Source organism: Saccostrea echinata, unplaced genomic scaffold (genome assembly GCF_033153115.1).
Source record: "Saccostrea echinata isolate AGI-Se365-2 ecotype Australia unplaced genomic scaffold, CSIRO_AGI_Sech_v1 ptg000057l, whole genome shotgun sequence".
Classification (NCBI taxonomy): domain Eukaryota; kingdom Metazoa; phylum Mollusca; class Bivalvia; order Ostreida; family Ostreidae; genus Saccostrea; species Saccostrea echinata.
In genome coordinates this window covers 2,492,185-2,516,130 of record NW_026889806.1, presented here as the reverse complement: position 1 = coordinate 2,516,130, position 23,946 = coordinate 2,492,185, and the positions used below count along the sequence as shown (strand labels likewise).

General features: G+C 33.7%; 1 protein-coding gene across 1 annotated transcript; it reads left to right on the top strand.

Annotated features, from left to right (window-relative positions):
* Positions 1-587: 587 nt before the first annotated feature.
* On the top strand, positions 588-14,871 carry LOC133174126 (eEF1A lysine and N-terminal methyltransferase-like). Its single transcript, XM_061309170.1, has 14 exons — positions 588-738; positions 4,113-4,250; positions 4,568-4,796; positions 7,176-7,384; positions 7,627-7,750; positions 7,867-7,985; positions 8,788-8,922; positions 9,060-9,246; positions 9,652-9,832; positions 12,170-12,292; positions 12,376-12,449; positions 12,703-12,838; positions 13,970-14,098; positions 14,501-14,871. Exons 2-14 carry the CDS (start codon positions 4,159-4,161, stop codon positions 14,830-14,832), a joined length of 2,070 nt encoding a protein of 689 aa, XP_061165154.1. The 5' UTR covers positions 588-738; positions 4,113-4,158; the 3' UTR covers positions 14,833-14,871.
* The last annotated feature ends 9,075 nt before the right edge of the window (positions 14,872-23,946 follow it).

Sequence of the window (23,946 nt, the reverse complement as noted above, 5' to 3'; positions counted from 1 at the left end):
ATCAACAAAGACATGCAAGAAACTTCTACAAATCACTATAAAAGACAATCATTTTTCTTCATATATATGATGTTTAAATGCAAATGAGTCTGTGCCAAATTTCTGACAAACAACCCTCAAACTGAAACATCATTTTAAGACATGTAAAAAAATAAACACTGATAAATTATTCATTTTATCTGTTTATCTTGAAGCTGCAAAGACATAAATTTGTATGCCTGGTAGGAGCCTAACAGCCTAAGAAAAAAAAAATGAAACTGCTCTTATCACTGTCGAAAATCGGCATCCAAAACAAACTCAAATGAAGCTCGAACAAGAAATATTGATCGTGCAGTCATTAATTAAATACAAAATTCTGAGTATTTGTTAGGTTAGTAATATGACACCTTTCAGTTTCAGCACAGGGACTTGCTCCTGTGTCAGAAAAATGACTCTTTTGCATTTAAAGGTACGAAAGACTATTTCCGAAATCTTGATCATGAAAACGTATTTTAAAATGACAAACGGGATGTGGGACTTAGGTGTCAAGTTGACGCTGATTAAAAAAAAGATAACCAAAACAGCGTGGATTGGATAAATTGCAAATTAACGACTAAATTGTAGGTTGTCACGTAGTGATCTTTTTTTAAAAAAAAGATTTAGAATTACATTTAAAAAAAAATAACCCTCACAACACAAACGCCATTCTTCAAGTGCTACAACGTACTACAAGAGGTTGAACGGTTGGGATCAGTTTTGGTAAACAACCTTTTCTGTATCCTTACTATTTATGTCATTGATCCCACAGAAGATCCAAGACTTCTTGGAGATCAGTTTCAAACTATAAGGTCATAGAAAAACTTGCTTGCCAAAAGTCGTTGCATTCAATGTTTTATGGTGTGACCTTTGGGGCGAGCTCTGTTGTACTATCAAAAACCTTTCAAAAGCTTACACTTGTAACTTTGATCCGCCTATTCAAACCGCATGAGACACAGTATAGACGATTATGTGGCATGACATTGTATGCAACTTGCATTTCCATAAGGGAGTTTTAATAGGCCTTTTGGAATTTTTTTAACAAAAGACATCGTAGAGAAGATGCAATTATGCTATGTTTTTCTAAGCTCTCTTTAAGAACAAATATTCACTATAACTGTGGGTCTGTTATCTTTGCCATAATCGCATGAAATACTGGTAGTGAAAGAATTCTGGGAAGACTTCACATAAGAAGGACTTTCCTAGACAAATATACAGATTTAGTTAGGATTTTCTCTGTTCTTACATGTTAGTCTTGAGAGTGGTGTTTCATGCTTCTAGCTGTGCTCACTGTCACTGCATTGATTTTATGCTGATTTACAAGATTTTCAGCTAAATATTTATTTTTCATTTTTTGCACTTTAAATTTATATCCCATTTGGGATATTATTACCCAAATGGGCTATTCATATTTTATTTGATCGAGTGGTCCCAACCTGTTTAAAATTTCACCAATGAATTGTTATTGGTTTTATTATAACCACACTCCTTATATGTTCTATGTATAGCAGTCCAGAAAAGCCTATAAACATGGTTTCTGAATTCGGAGTTTTTCAAGTCCTAATTTTTAATACAGTTAGACCTCGTTATCTTGAATCCATGGGACTGAGAATATATATTCAAAATATCCGAGGATTCAAGATATCAATGGTAATATACTAGAGGAATATATGGTTATACTTCCAAATTACTTTGACATATCCATTGTATTTGAGATATAGGTGTTCGAGATACTGAAGTTCAACTGTATATCATATTATGATTTGTATCTACCTTTTGTAACATTTGATGTCATGTGAGTCCTTGCTATATTCTTACTTTTGATAATATCACCTGATCAAAGGGGCTTGTTCCTGGGATATAAAATGTTTGATGATCAATCCATTAGGGTGAGTGTAGTCCGAAATATCTGACGTTTTCCTGGCTTTTTTTTTAGTACTATTTTTATATTTTATGTGCCAGGAAAACGTCAGAACCAGCGCAATTACAAAAACTGGAAATTTCGCTGTCTCGGTTCGGAGTTGATTTTCGATACCTAGGAACCAAATTGAATGTCGTTTTCACAATTTACCAATAGCACAATGCTTCTAGTTCTCACCAATATCGATGAAAAGAAAACATCACTCATCATTTCGATACAGGACTTGAAAGATTTTAAAATGCACGGAATGAAAACAAATCTCGACAGTCAGATAAAATGTTTTCATCAGATTGTATATTTTATAAACAAACATAAAAACGATGTTGGTGAGTACTAAAAACATTGTACTATTGATAAATTGTGAGTTTGACATTTCATTCGCTTTGCAAATATCGAAAATCAACCCGAGAATGCCGCCTCTGGTTGGAGGCGGCGAATTCCCAGTTTTCGTAACGGCGCCGGTTCTGACGTTTTCCTGGCACGTAAAATTTCAAAATCATGAAAAAGCCTGGAAAACGTCAGATATTTTGGACTAGGGTGAGTGTAGTTTTCTTAATGAATAAATACTACAGCTGTTCAAATGTTAGATTTCCTTTGCATGCGTAAATGACAATGATGTTACAATTCTCGGTAAACTTCTGTGGTTTCTGCTTCTGTCATCTCTTCATGTAAATATATAGTATGTGTACGTTTAAAAAAAGGATGCATGCATGTACTATACATTAACATGAACTTTCAGTGCACATGCATCACATAGCATCATTTTCACATGTGATCATTATGACCTCGATAAATAACGGGCCCTATTAACAACTAAAATGTTTGGCAAAGGAGATAACTTCAGCTTTTCCATCATCAACTTCCCATATTTATGTAGTACATGTAATATACATTGTATATTGCTTTCACCTGCATATGGTGTTTATGTCTCCCAACTTATTTAATACTCAAGAGCATGCTTTAAGTACAATCAGTTTATAAACTGAGGCAGGCTACTGACAGATAAGTTGATGTTACAGTGATTTCAACATCCTCATTTAAAATTAGCATTTCATAAATTCTAAGGTTGTTATAATGACTGAATGATAGCAAATATAGCTTGACATTGGGTTGTATTTTGACTGACATATTTCACACCAATTGTTAGGTCTTTGGTTTTTATACTAACTTTGACTACAGAAAATTCTTTCTACATGATCAATATATAGGGTTCACGGCAGGTGTGACTGGTAAAAAGGGGATGCTTACTCTTCTTAAAGGCACCTGATCCCACCTCTTGGGTCCATGTTTTATGTCCTATTCACAGATTTTTATTTTATAGTTTTTTTCCTCCCTGGGGATTGGGTGGAGCCACAATAGGGGATTAAAGTTTTACTTAGGAATATATAGGAAAAATCTTGAAAAATCTTCTCAAGGACAGCAAAGTCTTGTGTAGTCATATTGATATGGAAGCATCCTTAGGTATTATAGATTTAGTTTTGTTCAAATCATGACCCCAAGGGGTAGGGTGGGGCCACAATTTGGGTTTTGTTTTACATAGGAATATATATGAAAAATATTTTGAAAAATTTTCTTCTCAAGAATAGTAAAGCCATAAGTAATTTCAAATGTGTTTTAATCATGTTCCTGGAGGTAGGGCAAGGCCCCAAAAGAAGATCAAATGTCAGAACAACATTTATATTTAAACTTTTCAATACCAAACTGATTTCTTTTTTTTCCTAGCCAAAGTGCTCAGGTGAGCGATGTGGCCCATGGGCCTCTTGTTTACACTCCTGTGGTGAAACTGAAAAATTTCCTTTTCAAACCAAAGTTTACTAAAATTTACAAAAAAAAAAAAAAAAAAAAAAAAAAGAAAGAAATCAATGAATTTCAATACATAAAACAATGCTCTGTTTGCTGTTCAATGCTGATGCCCAGAAAATGAACGTTTTTGAATTTATTCTAAAAAATGAGTAAGGGAAATGTTGAAGCACAGACCACTGTTGCTGAATTTGGATTTTTAGAATATGTAACACTGTAGTATTGTATGTCCAATTTATCAAAAAAAGTGATACTAAATTCAGGGATACAAAACTCTGGGTCATTATGAAACCCTTTTGTCAATCTAGAGTTCACAGTGTAATGAAATATTAGTAACTACTGGTATTCATTACTATAATTATTCCCTTTTTGACAGGATTTGCATTATTTTGGATGACTATGTAAATGTTGAATGACAAGACATGAATCTGCTTCCTCAAAATTATAAAGACTTCCACTCAGCTGAATACTGGGAAAACTTTTTCAAAAAGCGAGGAACAAAGGCATTTGAGTGGTAATTTTCTCCTCTTATCTACATTATAATGAAAAGAATAATGACATATTTTTTCATAAAATTAATGTAGTCTTGAGTGTATATAAAACAAATTTGTTAGTCACCATTACAGATTTTATTTGAAATTTTTAAGAAGCCCTAATTTATAAATTTATGATTACTCTTAGATGATCTCTTAAATGTTGAAGTTGCAAAGTGAACAATGTTAATTTTTTTAATTTGAATATTAAGAACATTATAATAAAAAATAAGGCTGTTATTAACATGTATTCTTGATATCTGAGTTTGTTTCACTTCTAGCTTATACTTTGTTTTAGGTATGGAGAATATCCAGAACTTTGTGGAGTTCTTCATAAGTACGTAAAGACGTCAGATAAGATCCTGGTAATCGGTTGTGGTAACTCAGTCCTGAGTGAGAATCTCTATGATGTTGGTCATCATGACATCACAAACATTGATATCAGTGATGTGGTAGTGCGACAGATGACAGACAGAAACAAGGGGCAGAGACCATACATGAAGTACATCAAAATGGATGCACTCAGTGTAAGGCTATACTTGTTGAATTATGTTTTGGATGAGATTGTGTTGTTAATATTCTTTATTTTTTTTTAAAATTTGGAATGACCTTTTTGAACTGCAGAGGGAAAATTATAGATTCCATGTTCTATAGATGTGATAATATATGCCTTTTGTTCACAATACATTATGGAATACATATGTATTACTTACATAAAGAGTGAGAGTCCTTTTTTAGCACACAAAGAAAAATATTAATTTTATGATACAGAATTTCTACTCATTCTATGAATCATTGTACATAGAGTTCAGATTTTAAAAAGAAAAAAACCCAAATTTATTTATATCAAAAATAAAATTTCTATTTGAGAATAAAGGTTTTGTGATTCATCATGTTACATGGAAATTTGACAAGAATGACTACAAAAAAATGCAAACTGCAAAAACTACAAAGCACCTGTTTATTATTACTGTGTTATATCAGTAATTATCAATGCATATAAGAGGATCATCCAAAAAGTTTGTGGACACATATGCTGTATTTTTTTTTAATAATGACACTGCCTAGCATGTGTGATAAGTTTTACACAGACCATGATAGAGTAAATATACATGTATAAAATTTAGAGCAATACACAATATATTACAAAAGTAAACAGCACAAATATTTTGTATATTCTAGACACATGACCCAATCTGACTGTTAAATTAAGCCAGATTCATAATAATGCCATGATTAAAGGATTTCATGTTTTCATCACATTATGGTGGTTTTTTGTTTCTTGCATCTTCTTCCAATTTGTACACAACATCTGATCAGTGAAAACCATTTATGCCACTTGTAAATCAGTGAAATGGAAATATTCCCATTATTACTTGTTGATACCATGGTTTTCCTCATGTCTAACAGCATTCCCACTAAACCCAAATAATTTCATGTCAAACACTGGTCTGTTAGGATGGCCAATGTTACTTTTTCATTTATGTACATATTCTTTCTGTTTTAGCTCACCTGAGCTGAATGCTCAAGGGAGCTTTTCTGATCACCTTGTGTCAGGCGTCTGTCCATCTCTCTGTGTGGCTGTTTGTTCGTCTGTAAACTTTTCACATTTTCAACTTCTTCTCGAGAACCACTGGGCCAATTTTAACCATAATTAGTACAAATTATCCCTGGGTGGAGGAGATTCTAAATTGTTAAAATGAAGGGCCAAGCCCCCTTCCAAAGGGAGATAATCAAGAAAAAGCAAAAGTAGGGTGGGGTCCTTAAAAAATCTTCTTCTCAAGAACCACTGGACCAGAAAAGCTTAAATTTATATGGAAGCTTCCTGAGGTAGTGTAGATTCTAAAGTCTTCAAATCATGGCCCCCGGGGGTTGGGTGAGGCCACAACAGGGAATCAAATTTTTACATTGAAACATAAAGGAAAAATCTTTAAATCTTTTCTTCTCAAGATCCACAAAACCAGGAGCTGAAACTTATGTGGAAGCTTCCTGAGGTAGTGTAGTTGTTAAATTGTTCAAATCATGGCCCCTGGGGGTAGGGTGGAGCCACAAAGGGAAATCAAAGCTTTACATTGAAATATAAAGAAAAAATGTTTAAAAATCTTTTTCTCAAGAACCATTGGACTAGGAAAGCTGAAACTTATGTGGAAGCTTCCTGAGCTAGCATAGATTGAAAATTGCTCAAAGCATGCCCCCCAGGAGTCGATGGGTCCATGTTAGGGATTATATAGTGAAAAATCCTTGAAATCCTTGAAACTCTTCAAAATCCACGATGAATCTTATTAATGTGGAAGCATCTTCCAGTAGTATACATCCATTTTTGTTCAAATCACAGCCCTTGTGTATAGGATGGGGCCACAAAAGGTAATAAAAAATACAGAGGAATATGTGTATGTTTGGGAAAAAAATTGTCGCAGAACAGCAGGGCCAAAGTGACTCAGGTGAGTGTGGTGGCCCATGGGCCCCTTGTTTTCTTGATATCTGGATAATAACCCATATTAATATGACATCAGAAAATGATCGGCCAATTTAGGTATGCCACATGTAAATTTTGTTTAGATTTGAAAAATGTAATCATTCAAATCCAAAAACTTTATTACAAAGTTTATAACATGTACTTTAACCCTTGGCTGTGTGCACTATCCACAACCTTTTAAGATGGTGATTTTTACATAAAATTAAAGGTCAAACCATCGAAACCAAACTATTTTGATATGGAATTTTTCAACAGATATTTTGGTTTTTGAAATAATTATATATATCTAATACCATTCAAAGAGGGCAAAAACACCATCATCCACAAACTTTTTAGACTGCCCTATATGTTGGTTACTGTTAAAGTATACATTTGTATAATGTATGGCAAATTGAGTTACATTTTATTTTGCCTGTTTCCTGCTTTTCAGATGGAATTTGAAGATTCCTCATTTAGTGTTGTCTTGGACAAGGGGACGTTAGATGCCTTAATGGTTGATGATTCTGATGCTGTGAATAAAGACATCGATAAAATGTTCAGTGAAATCGGAAGAGTACTAAAGCTTGGTGGTCGATACATTTGCATTTCTTTAATGCAAGACCATATATTGAATAAAACTCTACAGTATTTTCCTGATGTGTGAGTTTCTCTAATATTATTGCAAAAATGGGTAACAAAGAAGTAGGTATGTTGGTTGTTAAATAGTAGCACTGTGCTGTTAAGAACTTTCAGAGGTACTATATTGATATATTTAATCAGAACATTATTTTCTACTTCTAGAATAAAACCTCTTTGTAACCAGGTATTCACCAAAACCATACAGATTTACATCACCTAAATTAAGCCTTGAGAATTTGAGGAGTTATTGGTTGTATTTGTAGGGGATGGCCAGTGAGGATTCACAAGATAGAAACAGAGAATTCTGAAAACACTGACAAAGATTTCACACTGCCAGTGTTTGCTGTTGTGCTCACCAAATTCAAGAAATTACCAAACATGAAACCAGTAAGCAACAGGAAACAAATTGGATTTTGGTTAAAAAAAAAAATCATGGGGAGATTTTCTGATGTTAAATGTTGTAAATATAGTATTTTTACCATGTCATTTTTGTTTTTTGGTAGATACTTGAAATAAGCAGCTCCGAGGATAAAATCAGTCGATATAACTCGGTAGATGAAGTGAAGACCCTGATCAAAGAGGTCCAGTATTACGCCATGATAAGACAGAAACTCAGTAAGAGGTAACAGAAACAGCTTATATTAATATGGGAATAAAGTGGACACCTAAAAGGATTATCTATGTAGAGGGAAACTGTGTACTCCATAATGGATAGGGGACACAATTCATTCAGGTTAGACATGTACATATAGGTCCTGTATACTCCTTCAAGTTTTGCATGTATGTAGGAAAGTCAATGCTAAAGAGGGTTTTTGAACAATATAGAATGGAAATATTTTTAAAAAAATGTGGTCTATTTAACTCTTGAACAATGTGCTTGGAAAGTGTTCAAGGCAGGTTAAAAATATATTTAGAATTCTATAGTGAATTTTTCCCTATAAAACTCAAAGGAGAATACAGACAGTGGGGAAAGGAAGGAGTAGACATAGGAGACTAATGTTTACAGATCAAAGAAGGCTTGGATATCTGCTCAGTAAGAACACACGACTGAATGTAGAGAAATGGGGTTAGATTAAAGCCCTATCAGATCCTTCTCTTTGCTGAATTCCTTTCACTTTTTCAATGTTTTGTACCACACAATAGAAAGAAGATAGTGAAACATTGTTTTAGAATTACTACCAGGTTTTACATCCCTTAATAATACAAACATAAAATAGGCTTTCTGTCATTTGAACAATAGCAGATGACAGGAAGTAAAGTAAAAGGGAGGTAATAAATGAAAACTGCGTATATATCATAAGAAAGTAGGAGGTCTTGCCCCACGACAAAGACATTAACATCATATTTTACATATTTAAGCAATATTTTAAGTAAATATATCATTAAAAAATTCTCAACTTCTCGTAAGTAAAATTATATTACAGGAACTTATATGGTGAACAAGTTTCCTTGACGCTTTTCACATCCTCATCATCAGAACCTAGATACACCCTCCATATTGTTGATGTTCCAGAGACAGGCCTCAGGAAGTTTGCCATATTCATTGTTCCTCAGGGGAGGTAACTTGAGACTTTATGAATTATGAGACTTCTTGCTTCAGATATGCTTTTTTATAACTGTTGTGAACTGTATATTTTACATTTGTGTAGTACATGACTGGTTGTTAAGTTCTTATACACGTATATGTATTTAATAGAGAAACTGACTGGCTGTTTGGTTCTGAGGAAGGGAGGAACCACTTGGCTAAGAACGCTGGTTTTGAGCGGCTAGTGGTGGTCTCCTTGAGTAGGCACCACTCGTACTCTGATATGGATAGTGTTAAGCATGAGCTGTCTTCTAAAGTTATGGAGCTGGCACCACCAGGATTCAAAGAAGGAGTACAGGTACAAGCCAATATAAGATCTATAAGGAGAAAATAATTTTTAAAGGTAGGTAATGCAGGCAGTTAGACTTTTGAAAACTGTTACCAATGTGTAAAGGTACCATAACTAAATAATAGTGAATGAGTTCCCTACTAAATGGCTGGGACAGCAGATCTGGCAGATACAACTAATGAAAGGGCAAAATGAATACAAAGGCTATACATGTACATGTATTAGCATGGAAAAGATATGATGGAAGTTTAGTATTGTTCCATAAATTCTATATGATTGTTTATAACATATATGCATATAATTCTATAAATCAAATTCAGAGAAGGTTTTTTAAAGAACAAAAATTGGAGAGGTGATCATAAGGTCTTGGCATTGATGCTTATGTATTTTGTTCACACACTACATACTTTACAGATACCCTTCCTGTCCCTGGGGGATGACATTGGAAGCCGGACGGTGGTGTGTGAGGGTCACAGTCAGCTGAGTGGGGACTATATTGTGGAGGATGTGGTAGCAGACGGGGGTCAGATTTTTAGGCGACTCATCTTCACTTCTTGTCCAAACGTTATTCAATCTGAGGCCAGAATAAAGCAAGGTAGCTGTCTATCTCTTGGAAATCTTTAAGCAGTTTTAATCACAGCAGTAACCTTCATGTTCAATTTGAAATGTTGTAAAGGAAAATTGCATACTTACCATGTGTAACTGATAGAGGACTTCTAGTAAATAAGATTTTAAATTGTCCAAGTTGTCCATATTCCGATCATTTCAAACTTGTACTAGAGAACTTTTTTCTTAATTCTGTGACACAATATCTTTCAAGATAATTACCGTACTTAAGAGGTTTGAAATTCCATCTTAGATGATCTATGTAGAACATTTTGCTGGTTGATTAAAAGGATTTATAAATGGATGTTTTTTATATCCCCAGCTTGAAAAGTAGGGGGTAAATAGGAACTGTCCGCCCATCCATCTGTAACACTTGGGGATAGCCATCCTTTAACCATAACTCCTCTAACATCACTGAATACAATTTAATGAAACTTTCACCAATTTTTAATTTGTAATGACGTAGTGCATCTCCTAGTTTACTTTTCGATTGGACACATATTTGGGATTTCCCATAGCAAAACAAAGACATGCACTGCCATATTTCTGTAGAATTGGGGGTACATACTGGTTCCCATCTCCAGGCCTTTCAAAATCTGTCGGTACCAGCGCCACACTTTTTTATGCCCCTGGATCAAAAGATCCCGGGGGTATATTGTTTTTGTCCTGTCTGTCTGTTTGTCTGTCTGTCTGTTGTCAACTTTAACCTAGCCCATAACTATTGTGCTGTCAAGGGTAAGGCTTTAATATTTGACATGAGTGTTCATTATGACAAGATCTTTCCTTGGGTACCACCATATATGACCTTTTGACCTTGACCTTGGAGTTTGACCCAATTTTGCAAAATTTTACCAAACTTTAACCTTGGCCATAACTTTTGAACGGTTGGTGCTAGGGCTTTTATACCTTACATGTGTAATTCTTGTGACAAGACCTTCCTTTGTATACGAACAACTTTGACCCTTTGACCTTGACCTTTGAGTTTGACCTACTTTTGGAAAACTTTAACCTTTGCCATAACTTTTGAACGGTTGGTGCTAGGGCTTTCATACTTCACATGTGTAATCCTTGTGACAAGACCTTTCTTTGGATACCAACAACTTTGACCCTTTGACCTTGACCTTGGAGTTTGACTTACTTTTGGAAAACTTTAAACTTGGCCATAACTTTTGAACGATTGGTGCTTCGGCTTTCATATTTCACCTGTATATTTCTTGGGAGAAGGCCTTTCCTTTGGTACCATTAATTTTGACCATTTGACCTTGACCTTGATGTTTGACATACTTTTGAAAAAAACTTTAACCTTTTCCATATCTATTCAATGGTTGCTGCTAGGCCTTTCATATTTCACAGGTTTATTTCTTGAGACAAGACCTTACTTTGGCAACATATTTGATTTGCATTTGAGAAAGTTTAACCTTTGCTATAAGTTGCCATACAGGGGCATCAGTGTTTCACAAACACATCTTGTACCTGCCTGAAATCATGATTGTTTTGGCCAGAATGTTCGACTGAGAAAAATTCGATAACATTTAATTAAAATCGCTTCCATTACAAGGTACATGTACCTCCTACTTCTGTAAAAGTACCACCTGTTTCTAATCTCTTTGAAAGCCCTGCATCATCTGTAAATCCTCCTATATCACTGAATAAAATTTAATGAGACTTTCACAGAATCTTGTTACAAAGTGTCATTGTGCAATTTTATTTTATTTTATGTTCTGATTGGACAGATATTTGGAGTTTCTGATAGCAAGAAAATGAACTTTGCCACTATATTCGTATTGGAGTGGGGGGTATCATTTTGTGGGCTGTGTTCTCATGGTACCTCTAGTTTTTGTATTAATTCTTTTAATTTTTTTTTTCTCATATGAATTCATTGGAATTTGACATAGGCGCTTGGGTCAAAGATAATGCATATTATCTATATAATGTATTGTCGAGGAAATTCGAACTATATTCGTAACATTTTTTTTAAGCGCACAGTGGTAATTTTTAGTTTTTTGTAAATCTTTCTGCTTGATATAAACTAGACTGTCACATAAATTTGATATATTGCACGTTTTAAGAATGACATATCCAAACAGTATACAGTTGGGATATGTCATTCTTAAAACGTGCAATATATCAAATTTATGTGACAGTCTAGTTTATATCAAGCAGAAAGATTTACAAAAAACTAAAAATTACCACTGTGCGCTTAAAAAAAAATGTTACGAATATAGTTCGAATTTCCTCGACAATACATTATATAGATAATATGCATTATCTTTGACCCAAGCGCCTATGGAATTTGATATTGTGGAGAAAAAAATTTTGTTCACAGAGCCAAAAAAGAAGGGTAAGGGAAAGAAGAAGCCTGTCATAGATCACAGTTACCTAGCCAGCCAATATTATGTTGCTATGGTTACAGGATTAGGATTTCTCAAGTCTGTAATAAATAAAGATGGTGAGTTGTCAAAGCATTAAATAATAGCATACACACCTGTAAAAATGGCTACCTTGTTATATGAAATATGATTTCTCTCTCAGAGAAGTTAACCTGCATGTTGATTGGTCTTGGAGGAGGGGGGTTGCCAAACTTTCTACATCAGCATATATCTCAGGTAAGATAATTATTAACTAGTGTGCAGTTTTTTTGCATTGAAAAACATTTTTAAGCTCAATCTTTAATATATATTTGTACTCTTATACCTGGTTATGGGAGGCAATCAGAATTCACTTATGAAAATGATATACAGATTCCAATGTTGTAAGTTTATTTTAGAGTTAAAAATGGCAAATATTTTTTTCATCATTAAGGCCCAAAGTCCTCATGTTATTTTGTGATATACACTGATTTTGTGTTATACACTGTAGATTGAGATAGATAGTGTGGATATAGACCCAGACATTGTAGAGGTGGCCAGGGAATGGTTTGGATTTCAAGAAGATCAGAGACAGAGGGTTCATGTTGCTGATGGAATAAAATTTGTACAAGATGCAGTGAGAGAGGGTACATACATGTAGCTGTCAACACTGAATTAATATTATAAATATTTTTACCCCCCCCCCCCCCCCCCCTTTTTGAAAAAGGGGCATATTAGTTTGCACCTGTCAGTAGACCAAGGTGTTGTTAGCTCAGTATCTTGAGAAACTTTGTTTATCAAACTGGTACACTTATACCCTAAAGAAGTAAATGATCCTGTAGATTTTGAGGTCAGAAGGTCAAGGGTCAAACTACTCTGAACACAGGAAGATATTACCCGCTCATTATCTTGAGAACCCTTTGCTTGACAGAAATCAAGCTTATTTATGCTGGTACCCTTTAAGAAGTATGTTTGTTTGTTGTTTAACTTCCCCATTGAGAATTTTTCACTCATATGGAGATGCCACCACTTGCCTGTGGAGGGCTGCAAATGTAGACAGTTACTTGGCACTCAGGGCCATTGAGCAGTGAGGGATCTTTTTCGCCAGCACCTACTGCGACAGGGACCTCGGTTTTAGGTCTCATCCAAAGGACTGGTCTCCACATCCCGCAGTGGGATTCAAGGATGTAAGGATCAATCAACTCTTTATACCTTGACTCAATTGCAGATGCTCTCACCACACAGGCAACCCCTTTAAGAAGTAGTTGACCTACATTGATTTTGAGGTCATGAGGTCAAATGCCAAGGATCAAACTTTTCTTGATATAATATATAATATTAAGATATTGTCTGCATGATGTCTTGAAAACTCTTGCTTGATAGGTATACTTGAAACTTTTTACACTGGTACCCCCTAAGAAATAGATAAACCCTATTGATGTTGAGGGCACAAGATAAAAGGTCAAAGGTCAAACTACAGTGGACATGGAAACTTTTATTCTCTCAATATTTTGTGACAGACATCAAACTTGGTACACTTGCACCCCCTAAGGAGTACCAGTTTTTTTTTCAAGTCACATCACAAACATTCAAAATTAAAAGTTAAATTAATCCTTTTCAGTATAGCAGGGGGCATATATGTTTCTAAAGTATTTTCTTCTTTTGCTTTAAAACCTGTGTTTAATTTAAGAACAATTATATGCTTTATCCATTAGGTCTTAGGATGCTCTATGTAGAAATATGTGTGATCCTTATATAGGTGGTTTTATGTTTTATAGGACAGAAGAAAGATCTTGTAATCCTAGATGTGGATAGTAAAGATAGAACAGTTGGAATGAGTTGTCCTCCCCTGCCTTTTGTAGCCACATCCTTCCTTTCTACAGTCAGAGATTTGTTAAAAGATTCTGGTGAGCTGAAGATCTAATTTTACAAGTATTCTCTGGTAAAGCATGTTCACCAAGGCTTTTATCCAGGGACATCCTGTGTTTCCTCTATCACACAGAAATTGTTCTACCACAAACTTCCACACATATTTTTTTCCAAGTGTAAGCATATGTAGTCTCAACTTATAAGAAGAACAAGAATTTAAAATTGGACATAGAATGAAAATGATAAACAGATAAATTGACTGGGCTTTTGTACATAAAGGGAACCTTGGAACAAAGTTTTTTGCAACGTAATTAGAAAAGCAAAAAATGTTGAAAATAAACATTAATTTTTTTTTAAAGATTTGATTTTAATTGTCTTTAGGATTAAGAAAAAACTATCAATTTAAAAATATGGTGAATACTCTTTTGTTGTTTTATAAGGTCTACTGATGATAAATGTGGTCTGTAGAGATGACAAACTGAAAAGTCAGGTTCTCAACGACATTATGGAAGTATTCCCCTGTGTGTATACTAAAGACTTCTCAGATGATGTGAACACTGTTTTGTATGCCTTACCCTCCCAGCCTGTCCTACCTGACCCCACAGAGAAACCTGACACTGGGGGCAAGAGGAAAGGGGGTTCAGTGGACCCATTAATCAAGGCTGTTAGTGCCAATGTGACAATGTTACAAAAGTCTATAACAGACTCCAACAGCAAAGTGGATATTGACCTTGTAGAAATGTTGGATGGGTTGACACTGACAAGCAGGTGAACACTTTTATTTTGGAGAAAATACAGATTTTATATTAGAGATTTCTTTGTTGTCATTGAATTTTGAACGTTCTCAGGTTATCTAGTATAGTGGTCTGGAGAAAAAATGGTTACATAAGAGTTATCTCTCTTTTGCTGAAAATTGTGGAAAAACTCGTGTTCCTGAATCAGAATTGGCCAATATTTGGGTCCCATATCATGGCCATATGTATAACAAAGGGACAGAGAGTAGTATAGGAGAATTTTTTGGGCAATAATATGACATGTTTTGTAACAACAATTAACAAATGTTGGAATTGGTTTTGTTTTTTTGTTTTTTTTGTTTTTGTTTTTTTTGTTTTTGTTTTTTTTTTGCTTTGTGGATGTGACATGTATGCAATATCTATTGTACCCAGTGATGTTAAGTTACTTTACAGCACAACAGAGTGTAACTTAATATATACATGTACTAGTAATCTTCAGACTTCCCAACCTGAATATCTGTGCAGGAAATAATGTCTGGTTTTATTTCTCTCTCTCTCAAAAAAAAATCTTGCATGATTCATATCAGATGTATGGGTTCAGATTGAGGGTAGGACATGCAAGAAGACAATTATCAAACAGAGGGGGAATAATCATTATGTACAAAAGAAATTATTTGCCAAGAGAGGTAACTCTTTATTTGATTAAAGGACCTTCTAGTTCTATTGGTATTAAAATTCTTTGGTATTTTTACACAGAATGATGTGCACGTAGATCTAAAATACTCAGTTTGAAATCGATTAAATCTGAGAACATTTTTCCAGGGGGTAAAATCCTGGTACTCTAAGTTGAAAATGAACTCGATGTTTATACATCTGTATAATATATAATTTTTATATGTTCAAAAACATTTTTCATTAGTGTATACAGTGTAAAATGATTTTAATGTCTCGTATTTTGCCTCATATGGTATACTTCATTTGTTCAAATTTAGTTTTAAGCTCTACTGGTCAGAGACTAGAAGAGCTTATGCGATAGTAAGGTGTCCATCGTCCGTCCGTCTAGCTGTCCGTCTGTAAACAATTTTTCAAAATGCTGCTGTTCCTATAGATTTGGTCTGATTTCAGTATAAATTAGCACACAAGTAGATTACACTAATATACATATTTCCATCAGTCAGTTTTTGATTTTGATGAACGATGTTGCCATGGTTACTAAATATAAAAATTTCTGTGAAATACTTTCAAAACGCTACTCCATCTACAGTTTTGGTCTAATTTCCATATACCTTGGGGCACACAAGTAGACAACACTAAGATACATAATTTTTTATATCGGTATTTTAATTTAGATGAATGTTGTCATGGTTACAAAAAATAGAATTTCTAAGAAATACTTTCAAAATGCTACTCCTCCTAAAGTTTTGGTCTGATTTTGATATAACTTGGCATACATTAAGACTACATTGAGGTACATGAGCTGAAAGCTCAAGAGAGCTTTTCTAATCACCTGTTGACTGTTGTCCATCCGTCTGTAAACTTTTCACATTTTCAACTTCTTCTCAAGAACCATGGGGCCAATTTTAACCAAAATTGGTACAAGGCATTCTTGGGTAAAGGGAATTTCAAATTGTTAAAATGAAGGACCAAGCCCCATTCCAAGGGAAGATAATCAAGAAAAGGCAAAAATATGGTGGGGTCCTTAAAAAAATCTTCTTCTCAGGAACAACTAGACCAGAAAAGCTGAAATTTATGTGGAAGCTTTCTGGGGTAGTGTAGATCCAAAATTGTTCAAATCATGGCACCCGGGGGTAGGGTGGGGCCACAATAGGGAATCTCACAATAGGGAAAGTTTTACATTGAAATATATAGGAAAAATCTTTAAAAAACCACTGGGTCAGAAAAGCTGAAACTTATGTGGAAGCATTCTGGTGTAGTGTAGATTCTAAATTGATCAAATTATGACCCCCGGGGATAGGATGGGGCCACATTAGGGAATCCAAGTTTTACATTGAAATATATAGGAAAAATCTTTAAAAAATCTTCTCCTCAAGAGCCACTGGGCCAGAAAAGCTGAAACTTATGTGAAAGCTTTCTGAGGTATTGTAGATTCTAAATTATTCAAATCATGACCCCTGGGGTAGGGTGGGACCATAATAGGTATTACAAGGAGGAAAATCTGGTGAAGATCAGCAGGGCCAAACTTACTGTGGTGAGTGTTGTGGCCCATGGCCCTCTTGTTCTATTTATTGCTGTTGCAAAGTTTAAGTCCAAAGGCTACTTTTCTTTTCCTTTGTTATATGTACAAACCAGTAGAGCTACGTCTTGTCAGAGACTTCTGATTACTTCCATTTTCTATTAGAAAATCGTCAAAATTACATACAAATCTTATTTTAGTCAACAGACTGTTCTCCCATATATGTTTTACACTATAGATCTTGTAGTTTGTAAGATAATCCACGTTGATTTTATCACCTTTTATCATTTTCTTAAACGTTAAGAGTCGCCTAGGAAAGACCAAGAACTTCCCATATTGATTGCGTTGGAATATTTAAAAATATCTGAGAAGTCACTACGGTTAAGCTGTCATTTGAATTTAAGAAAAAATATTTTACTTTCAGATTTAATCTTCTTCCTCCTACAAGTTTAATTTTTAAACAGAAATGACGTCAATATTGTAACATTTGACAACTTTTATGAATTGGAATGTTTAAATAGATTAAATGCTGGCGTGTGTGTCTCGCTAACCAGTATAGAATAATTTCAATTTTTTATTCTCTCAAAACCAGATCACTGGGATCCAACAATGTAGAAAAAATACTATGTATATTCACCTGCCCATGACTTCTAGGTGAATATGAGGATTTATTTTCTCCACATTAGACTAAATTGATGCAAATAGTTTCGGAAAGTAATTTCACTTGTATCTAACCTCCACTAATATGAACATAACATTAAAGCACATAGATTCTTGTGTGTGTTGGGGGGGGGGGAGGGGGGTTGCAGGAGGCCTGCCCCTCTCCCCACCTTTTGAGAATGTAAATTTTTTATTTAAATTTTTAGGATAAAAATTTTCAATGAAAGCCCCTCCCCTCGATTATGGACCTTTACATCAAATAAAATTTTTAGTTAGGAGAATTCTTTTTTTTTGGGGGGGGGGGGCTGGTCAGAGATTTGTTTTCAGGTAAGTTGTAATTTTTGTTCCTTATAATGCCCCCTTTTTCAAAATAAATCCTATATCTGTGCTTGACTTTTATTTTTTCTACCTAGCACCTAAACTAGAATTTATAAATTCCAAAATATACAACTGGTTGTTTTTTAACCACGTTTCTCTCATTATGTTTGGCTAGTACTTCAGGAAATGTAAACAAGTTACATGTAAGATGGTATGTATTGCTAAAATGAGTGAATGTCATTCAATCATTGAATAATATAATAAAACAATTATTGCTATTTTTTTTGGTCAATACGATAATTTAGCCATCTTCGAAGTACAATATTCACCTCGCCCTTCGGGCTTGGTGAATATTGTACTCCTCAGGTGTCTAAATCATTGTATAAGTATTGACCTCAAAAACAAGCAATAATTGTATAATTTCTTCACTGGAAAGTGAAAAAAATAGCATTAAATTGCAAGTGTCTGTGTTTCAAATCAGATTGGAATTGTACAGTTCTTGTCTGGTTCATAACTTAATTTGTAATTGAAAAACATCAGAAGCTCACGAGGGCACTGATTAGAGGTGTTCTGTTTGTTTCATATCACTACCCTGTGTCATTTGGACGAGGTCATTAATTTATGACGAAATATCTTACAGTACATTGTACTGGTAGCTTTAAAATCGGTCAGATGAATCTTTTGTTGTATATACCGTATCCTTGCCATTATAAGTTTTTGTTACCTCAAGGACATTCAACGTATTACAGCAGTGACGTAGAAGCTCTATTTTCTTTTCTTTTCTCTTTTAAATTAATGCCTTGAAATGAATGATTTATGGTAGCTTTAAGATATTTAAATTGATTTGAATACTAGTAATAATAAAAACTGTAGGTGTAGGCGTACCTTAGCTATTGTTGTGATTGACACAGATTTAAGTTAAAAAACTTGATTTTTAAATACATTGCAAAAGAGTTTAAATACATTGCAAAATATATATTTGTGAGGAATATGTTGGTTCTTATGTTGAAATATATTTGTTGTGATTAATCTCATTGTTATAATACTCAAGAATGATGATTTTTACAATTCAAAAGTTCTTATGCAATTAGCAAACATTAAGATATAGAAAAAGAGAGATACTGGTATACACAAACACTGCAAAATGGATCAAAATCACGAAGAATAAAATCAACACCAGAAAACATCAAAAGACGGATTTTCATTTCTCCATAATGAAATTTTTTATATAATGCACAGTTCACATAGGCCTATGACAAGCAAAAATAATTTATGTTTTCACATAATCTTCACGTAATCCTAAAAAGCGTTTAGGACTCTGTTATAATTTCTCTATAAATAATAGCCGAGTATGCGTTTCTATACATATACACAATATCGAAATAAAGAATGGAAGTTATTCCCCTTTCACCAATTCTTATTTATTGTGGAAGTTTTACTCTAATGTGTGTTGCATGATGATAACCCCCCCCCCCCCCCTCCCATCCCCTTCCGGTACACTTGGAAATATACATTGAAAGATCCTCCTCCTGAATTTTGAACACACTCATTTGCTCTTAAGGACATACGCAATGTAGTTTGAACTTTATTGTCTTTTTCCCTGGAGTTGAAGAGTTCCAATACTTAAAGAAATTGTGTGCTACATTTGTATGTCTATATTTGCTGTTGTACACTTCTTTTAAAACAAGTTTGGATAAACAAAACGTCTAGAATATGTGTTTAGTAATTTTTGTGTATTTTTCTTGAATTATATAAGAATTTTCATCAATTGATATCTTTTCAAAACCCCTGGTAATGCATGCTGATTTTTTGTCGACGAACACCTGATGGCATTAGAATCTTAAATTAAGAATATCTTGAAAAATTATCAGTAGGTAAGGTACGTTGCGTATGTCCTTAAGGAAGCTCTAAACATTGACAAGAAATGTTTTTTGGACTGTGATAAAATTTTACTGCAGAAAAGATGTATATATAATGAATTTTTCGAGTTCATTTTCAACATAGGGTACTTGCCATATTTCTCCAGGAAAAAATGTTCAAAGACAACGAAGTATTAGTGAACAGAAATCACTGTTGTTTACTTACATTTGGAATGTACATGCAAACTGTTACAGTGTTTTCAATTACTTTATTTTGGTCTAATTATCTAATATAATGTTAAGAATACTTCAATCTATTCTAAATTGTGTCATTAACTATGGAGTTTCATTTATTTCATTTTATACCAAATTGTAGATCACTCTCTCTGCATAAAACTAAGAAGGAATTTGAACTCTTTACTGTGCAGTATTGAGAGCTTCCTTAAGCATGTAATTTTGAAAGGGATTCTCGTCGTTTCTAAATTTAGTACTTGTCTACTTGATATATTTTTTGGGGGCAAAAGACCTTGAATTACTCTTGCTGTAAAAGGTGATTTAATTAAGATCAGTACTGAGTGCATCCATCCAAGACAACTGAGACAAATAAGATAAACATGTGCAACATTATATATGTATGTTTGAATTACATTGTACTTGAAAATTTTGGATAGCCATTTGCGATTCCGTAATTTTTGTCTTCTTGATGACTTGACGATTTAATCCTGAATAGCTGAATGAAAAGGATGTATATTTTTTTTCACATCGAGTAGTAGATCTATGAGTAATTTAATTGTAATGTTTATCATATCCGAATTTCAGTCAGATAACTATACACAAGTACTAGTATGCTATCCCAAAAAATAAAAACTTGCATATTTTATGAAAAATATTTTTAGTTTTACATATTTTCAAATTTCAAATAGAAAATCCTATTCTCAGAGAGAGAGAGAGAGAGAGAGAGAGAGAGAGAGAGAGAGAGAGAAACTGTCAGGACATACATGTACTCAATGCTTGTTATTTTATCACTCTTGACGTACACTGGTCTTGTAGGCGCATTTAATGAATTGATATGTTTTTATTGCATTCTTCAATATTTTGAAAACGTGGTCTGACTGACGTTTTCCTCAAAATGGCCTATAATTGTCACTGGCCGACAGTATAAATATTAGTATATAAATATTGTTACCAAAATGAAGCTAAGTTAAGGTTAAAATGTTCAGCCGGGTTATACCGTACTCGGTCGATACTTGAGGTTTAAATAATCAAAATAATGGGAAAAAGGTATGTACATTTGAGCTAAGACACCAATATGTTATATCAAATCATATTCAAATAGTATTGTGCAATTTTTAGATACAAACAAAAATTTCAAATAGTCTTTGAACTTTATGAGAGAGAGAGAGAGAGAGAGAGAGAGAGAGAGAGAGAGAGAGAGAGAGAGAACTCCTCTAATATACGACATTGCCGGTAAATGCATTAAAACATTGAAACAAATGAATGTTTCTAGCATCAAATAGAAAATGCTTGTATCGCCTATTTGAATGGTAAAATACATTTATATGCAATAATGATGGTTCCCAGCAACGTTTAGTTACAACAGCTGATGTTCGAGTGCACCTTAATGGCGTGGGATATCGATCAGGAGTGTCGTCATTGGTGGCTAGATCATTCCGGTGTGTCTTGAAGACAAAGATTTGGCTGTTCAAAAGGATTTTTTATAATAGTAAACTGAATAGAAAATGATTTGATATTCATGCGACACATTTCGTGCACATTTCATGACCAGATCACGTTATAAACGTGACAAATTAATAATTACTGATTGAAGCTGCAATATGCTACACTTCAAGGCAAAAGAAAATCTTTTCATGGACGATATGAACAATTCCATAAACTGATGTCTGAATTAGAGTCTGATATTTTGGTTGGAAAGGCTCAAATTAGTATGACGACTTACATTCTCTATATTTTATTTAAAAAATAAGACAGACATTCTCTATATTTGATAAAAAAAATATTGGCATAAAGTTTCACAAGATTTTTCTTTGAAGAGTTTGCAGTTTTGTTATTTTAAAACTTTGAAGGATTCAATAAATATACGCGTCACTGTACTGTTGTATTTATATTAAAAGTTTAAAATTTATAAAATAAAATTCATCAATTTTACAAATGCCGATATAAATAAGATAAGCTTAAAGATTAGCTTAAATTGATAATTTTTTTGTGAAATAAAAAAAAACCCAGATGGACCTCTTAAAGTTGTATGAGTTACTTGCAAATACTTGTAAATAATGAAAAAAAAGAGAGAGAAATCTATATTTTGACGTCATTGGAATGTCCTTGATTTTATTATAAGGTTGGTAAGATGACAGTTGAATGATGAAAATGGTGTTCTTATAATGGTTGTCACATGTTCCCGTTTTCCCTGACTTTTTAAGGGCGTACTTAATTGTATTAGGGATTAGGGATATGTAGGGTTAAACTGATGACGTTAATCTTCGAGTATCCTGGGTTCTTTCAAAGTGTCTTAAGTCTCTATTTATACAATTATAGCCTTCTTAATCCTTTAACGCCCAAAAACATCAAACGATACAATATATCAATTGAAGTACAGTGTTACCGATCTAGGTTAGATTTCATCGATGCAATTGTTGCCCTTCGCTTTCGCTAAAATCGTTTATGTATTATAAACTAATTTATTAACTATAAATTCAATTTATTGTCTATATAAAGCATACATCTCACTGCATAATATAACATCAATTCATACAAATTGTGAGGCATAGCACAGGAATTTTTTTAGTAGAAAATAGTTCTTGAAACGTTGATGTTGAAAGAATACCAATAATAGGTTTAGAGTTTTTTACGGCAGGGGGTGGGACTCTTGGCAAAATAAAACTCCTTTAATTTTTTTTTAGTCGGAGAACATCCACATGATATGCTAGTAGTCAGTCGTATGTCAGGACAGTTTTATGTTACACTGGTATCTATATCGTAAACCTTTTATGTTAACTGTTCGCATTCATTGTACTAACATACCGGTACCTCATGTTGGGGGGTGGGGGGGGGTTAAGTGAAACAACATACTCTCAAGTCTGTATAAGAACCTTTTTTTTTAATATGTTTCACAAACTTTATCAACTCTTCTGTAAAAGTTTAGAGACAAACTGCTATAAATAAAAATATGACAAAAAAATATGGTGGTAATTTTATTCACATGTGGACATTTGAGGTTTTTCTGTAAAATCCGAACATAGGGTTTAATTAACACAAATTAGATCCAAACAAAGAAGATGGGCGAACAAATCGAGCGAAATGCCTATATTGCAACAAACGAGAAGGTGAAAAAATAAATCTAAATTATAAAAAAAATTCTTTGATATTTCTTCGAAAATTAAAGTATACTTCATTTTAAATCTCCACAATTTGCAAAAATCTCACAAAGATTGAAATTATTTGACTATGAAATAGCATACACACACTGAAGAGGACAAAAAGGATCATTTTCTCATACGATGATACAATTTTTCTATATGAGTGGGTCTTCGCTCCATTTTTTTTTTTGAAAGTTTATCCTCAAAGTTTGCGTAAAAATTAACATTTTTTGGTTAACAAAAACATGGAGCAAAGACCCACTATACCTAAAAATGCCCTTTTATGACACAACATTTGCATATTTCCGAGAAGTCCATTTATTCAAGGGTCATATCACAAACATGATTTACATGCCACCGTTCATTAAGATATGTGTAGCGTAGTGGTTAGCGTGTAATTCTCAACGGAAAATGTTACCCAGGGTTTTTCTATTACTAGGGTTCGAACCCCACAAAAACCACATTATTTTTAATAACAGAATATTTTTTGCTGAGAAAATTTTCCTCAGAAAAGTTTTTTTCCCCATTATTTCAATAATTTCATTGATGAGAACTTCACTCTAAATACTAAATTCACAAATTGAATATGATTTTTATATATCTGAAGCTATAGACATTCTGCGAGTCTTGTCCACCCATCTCCTTTATTAACCCGGGCGGACTAATAAACAGACATCATTAATCCACACTGCAGATATACTTCACAATCCGATAAAAAGTGGGAGTGAGGAACAGACCAATGACGTG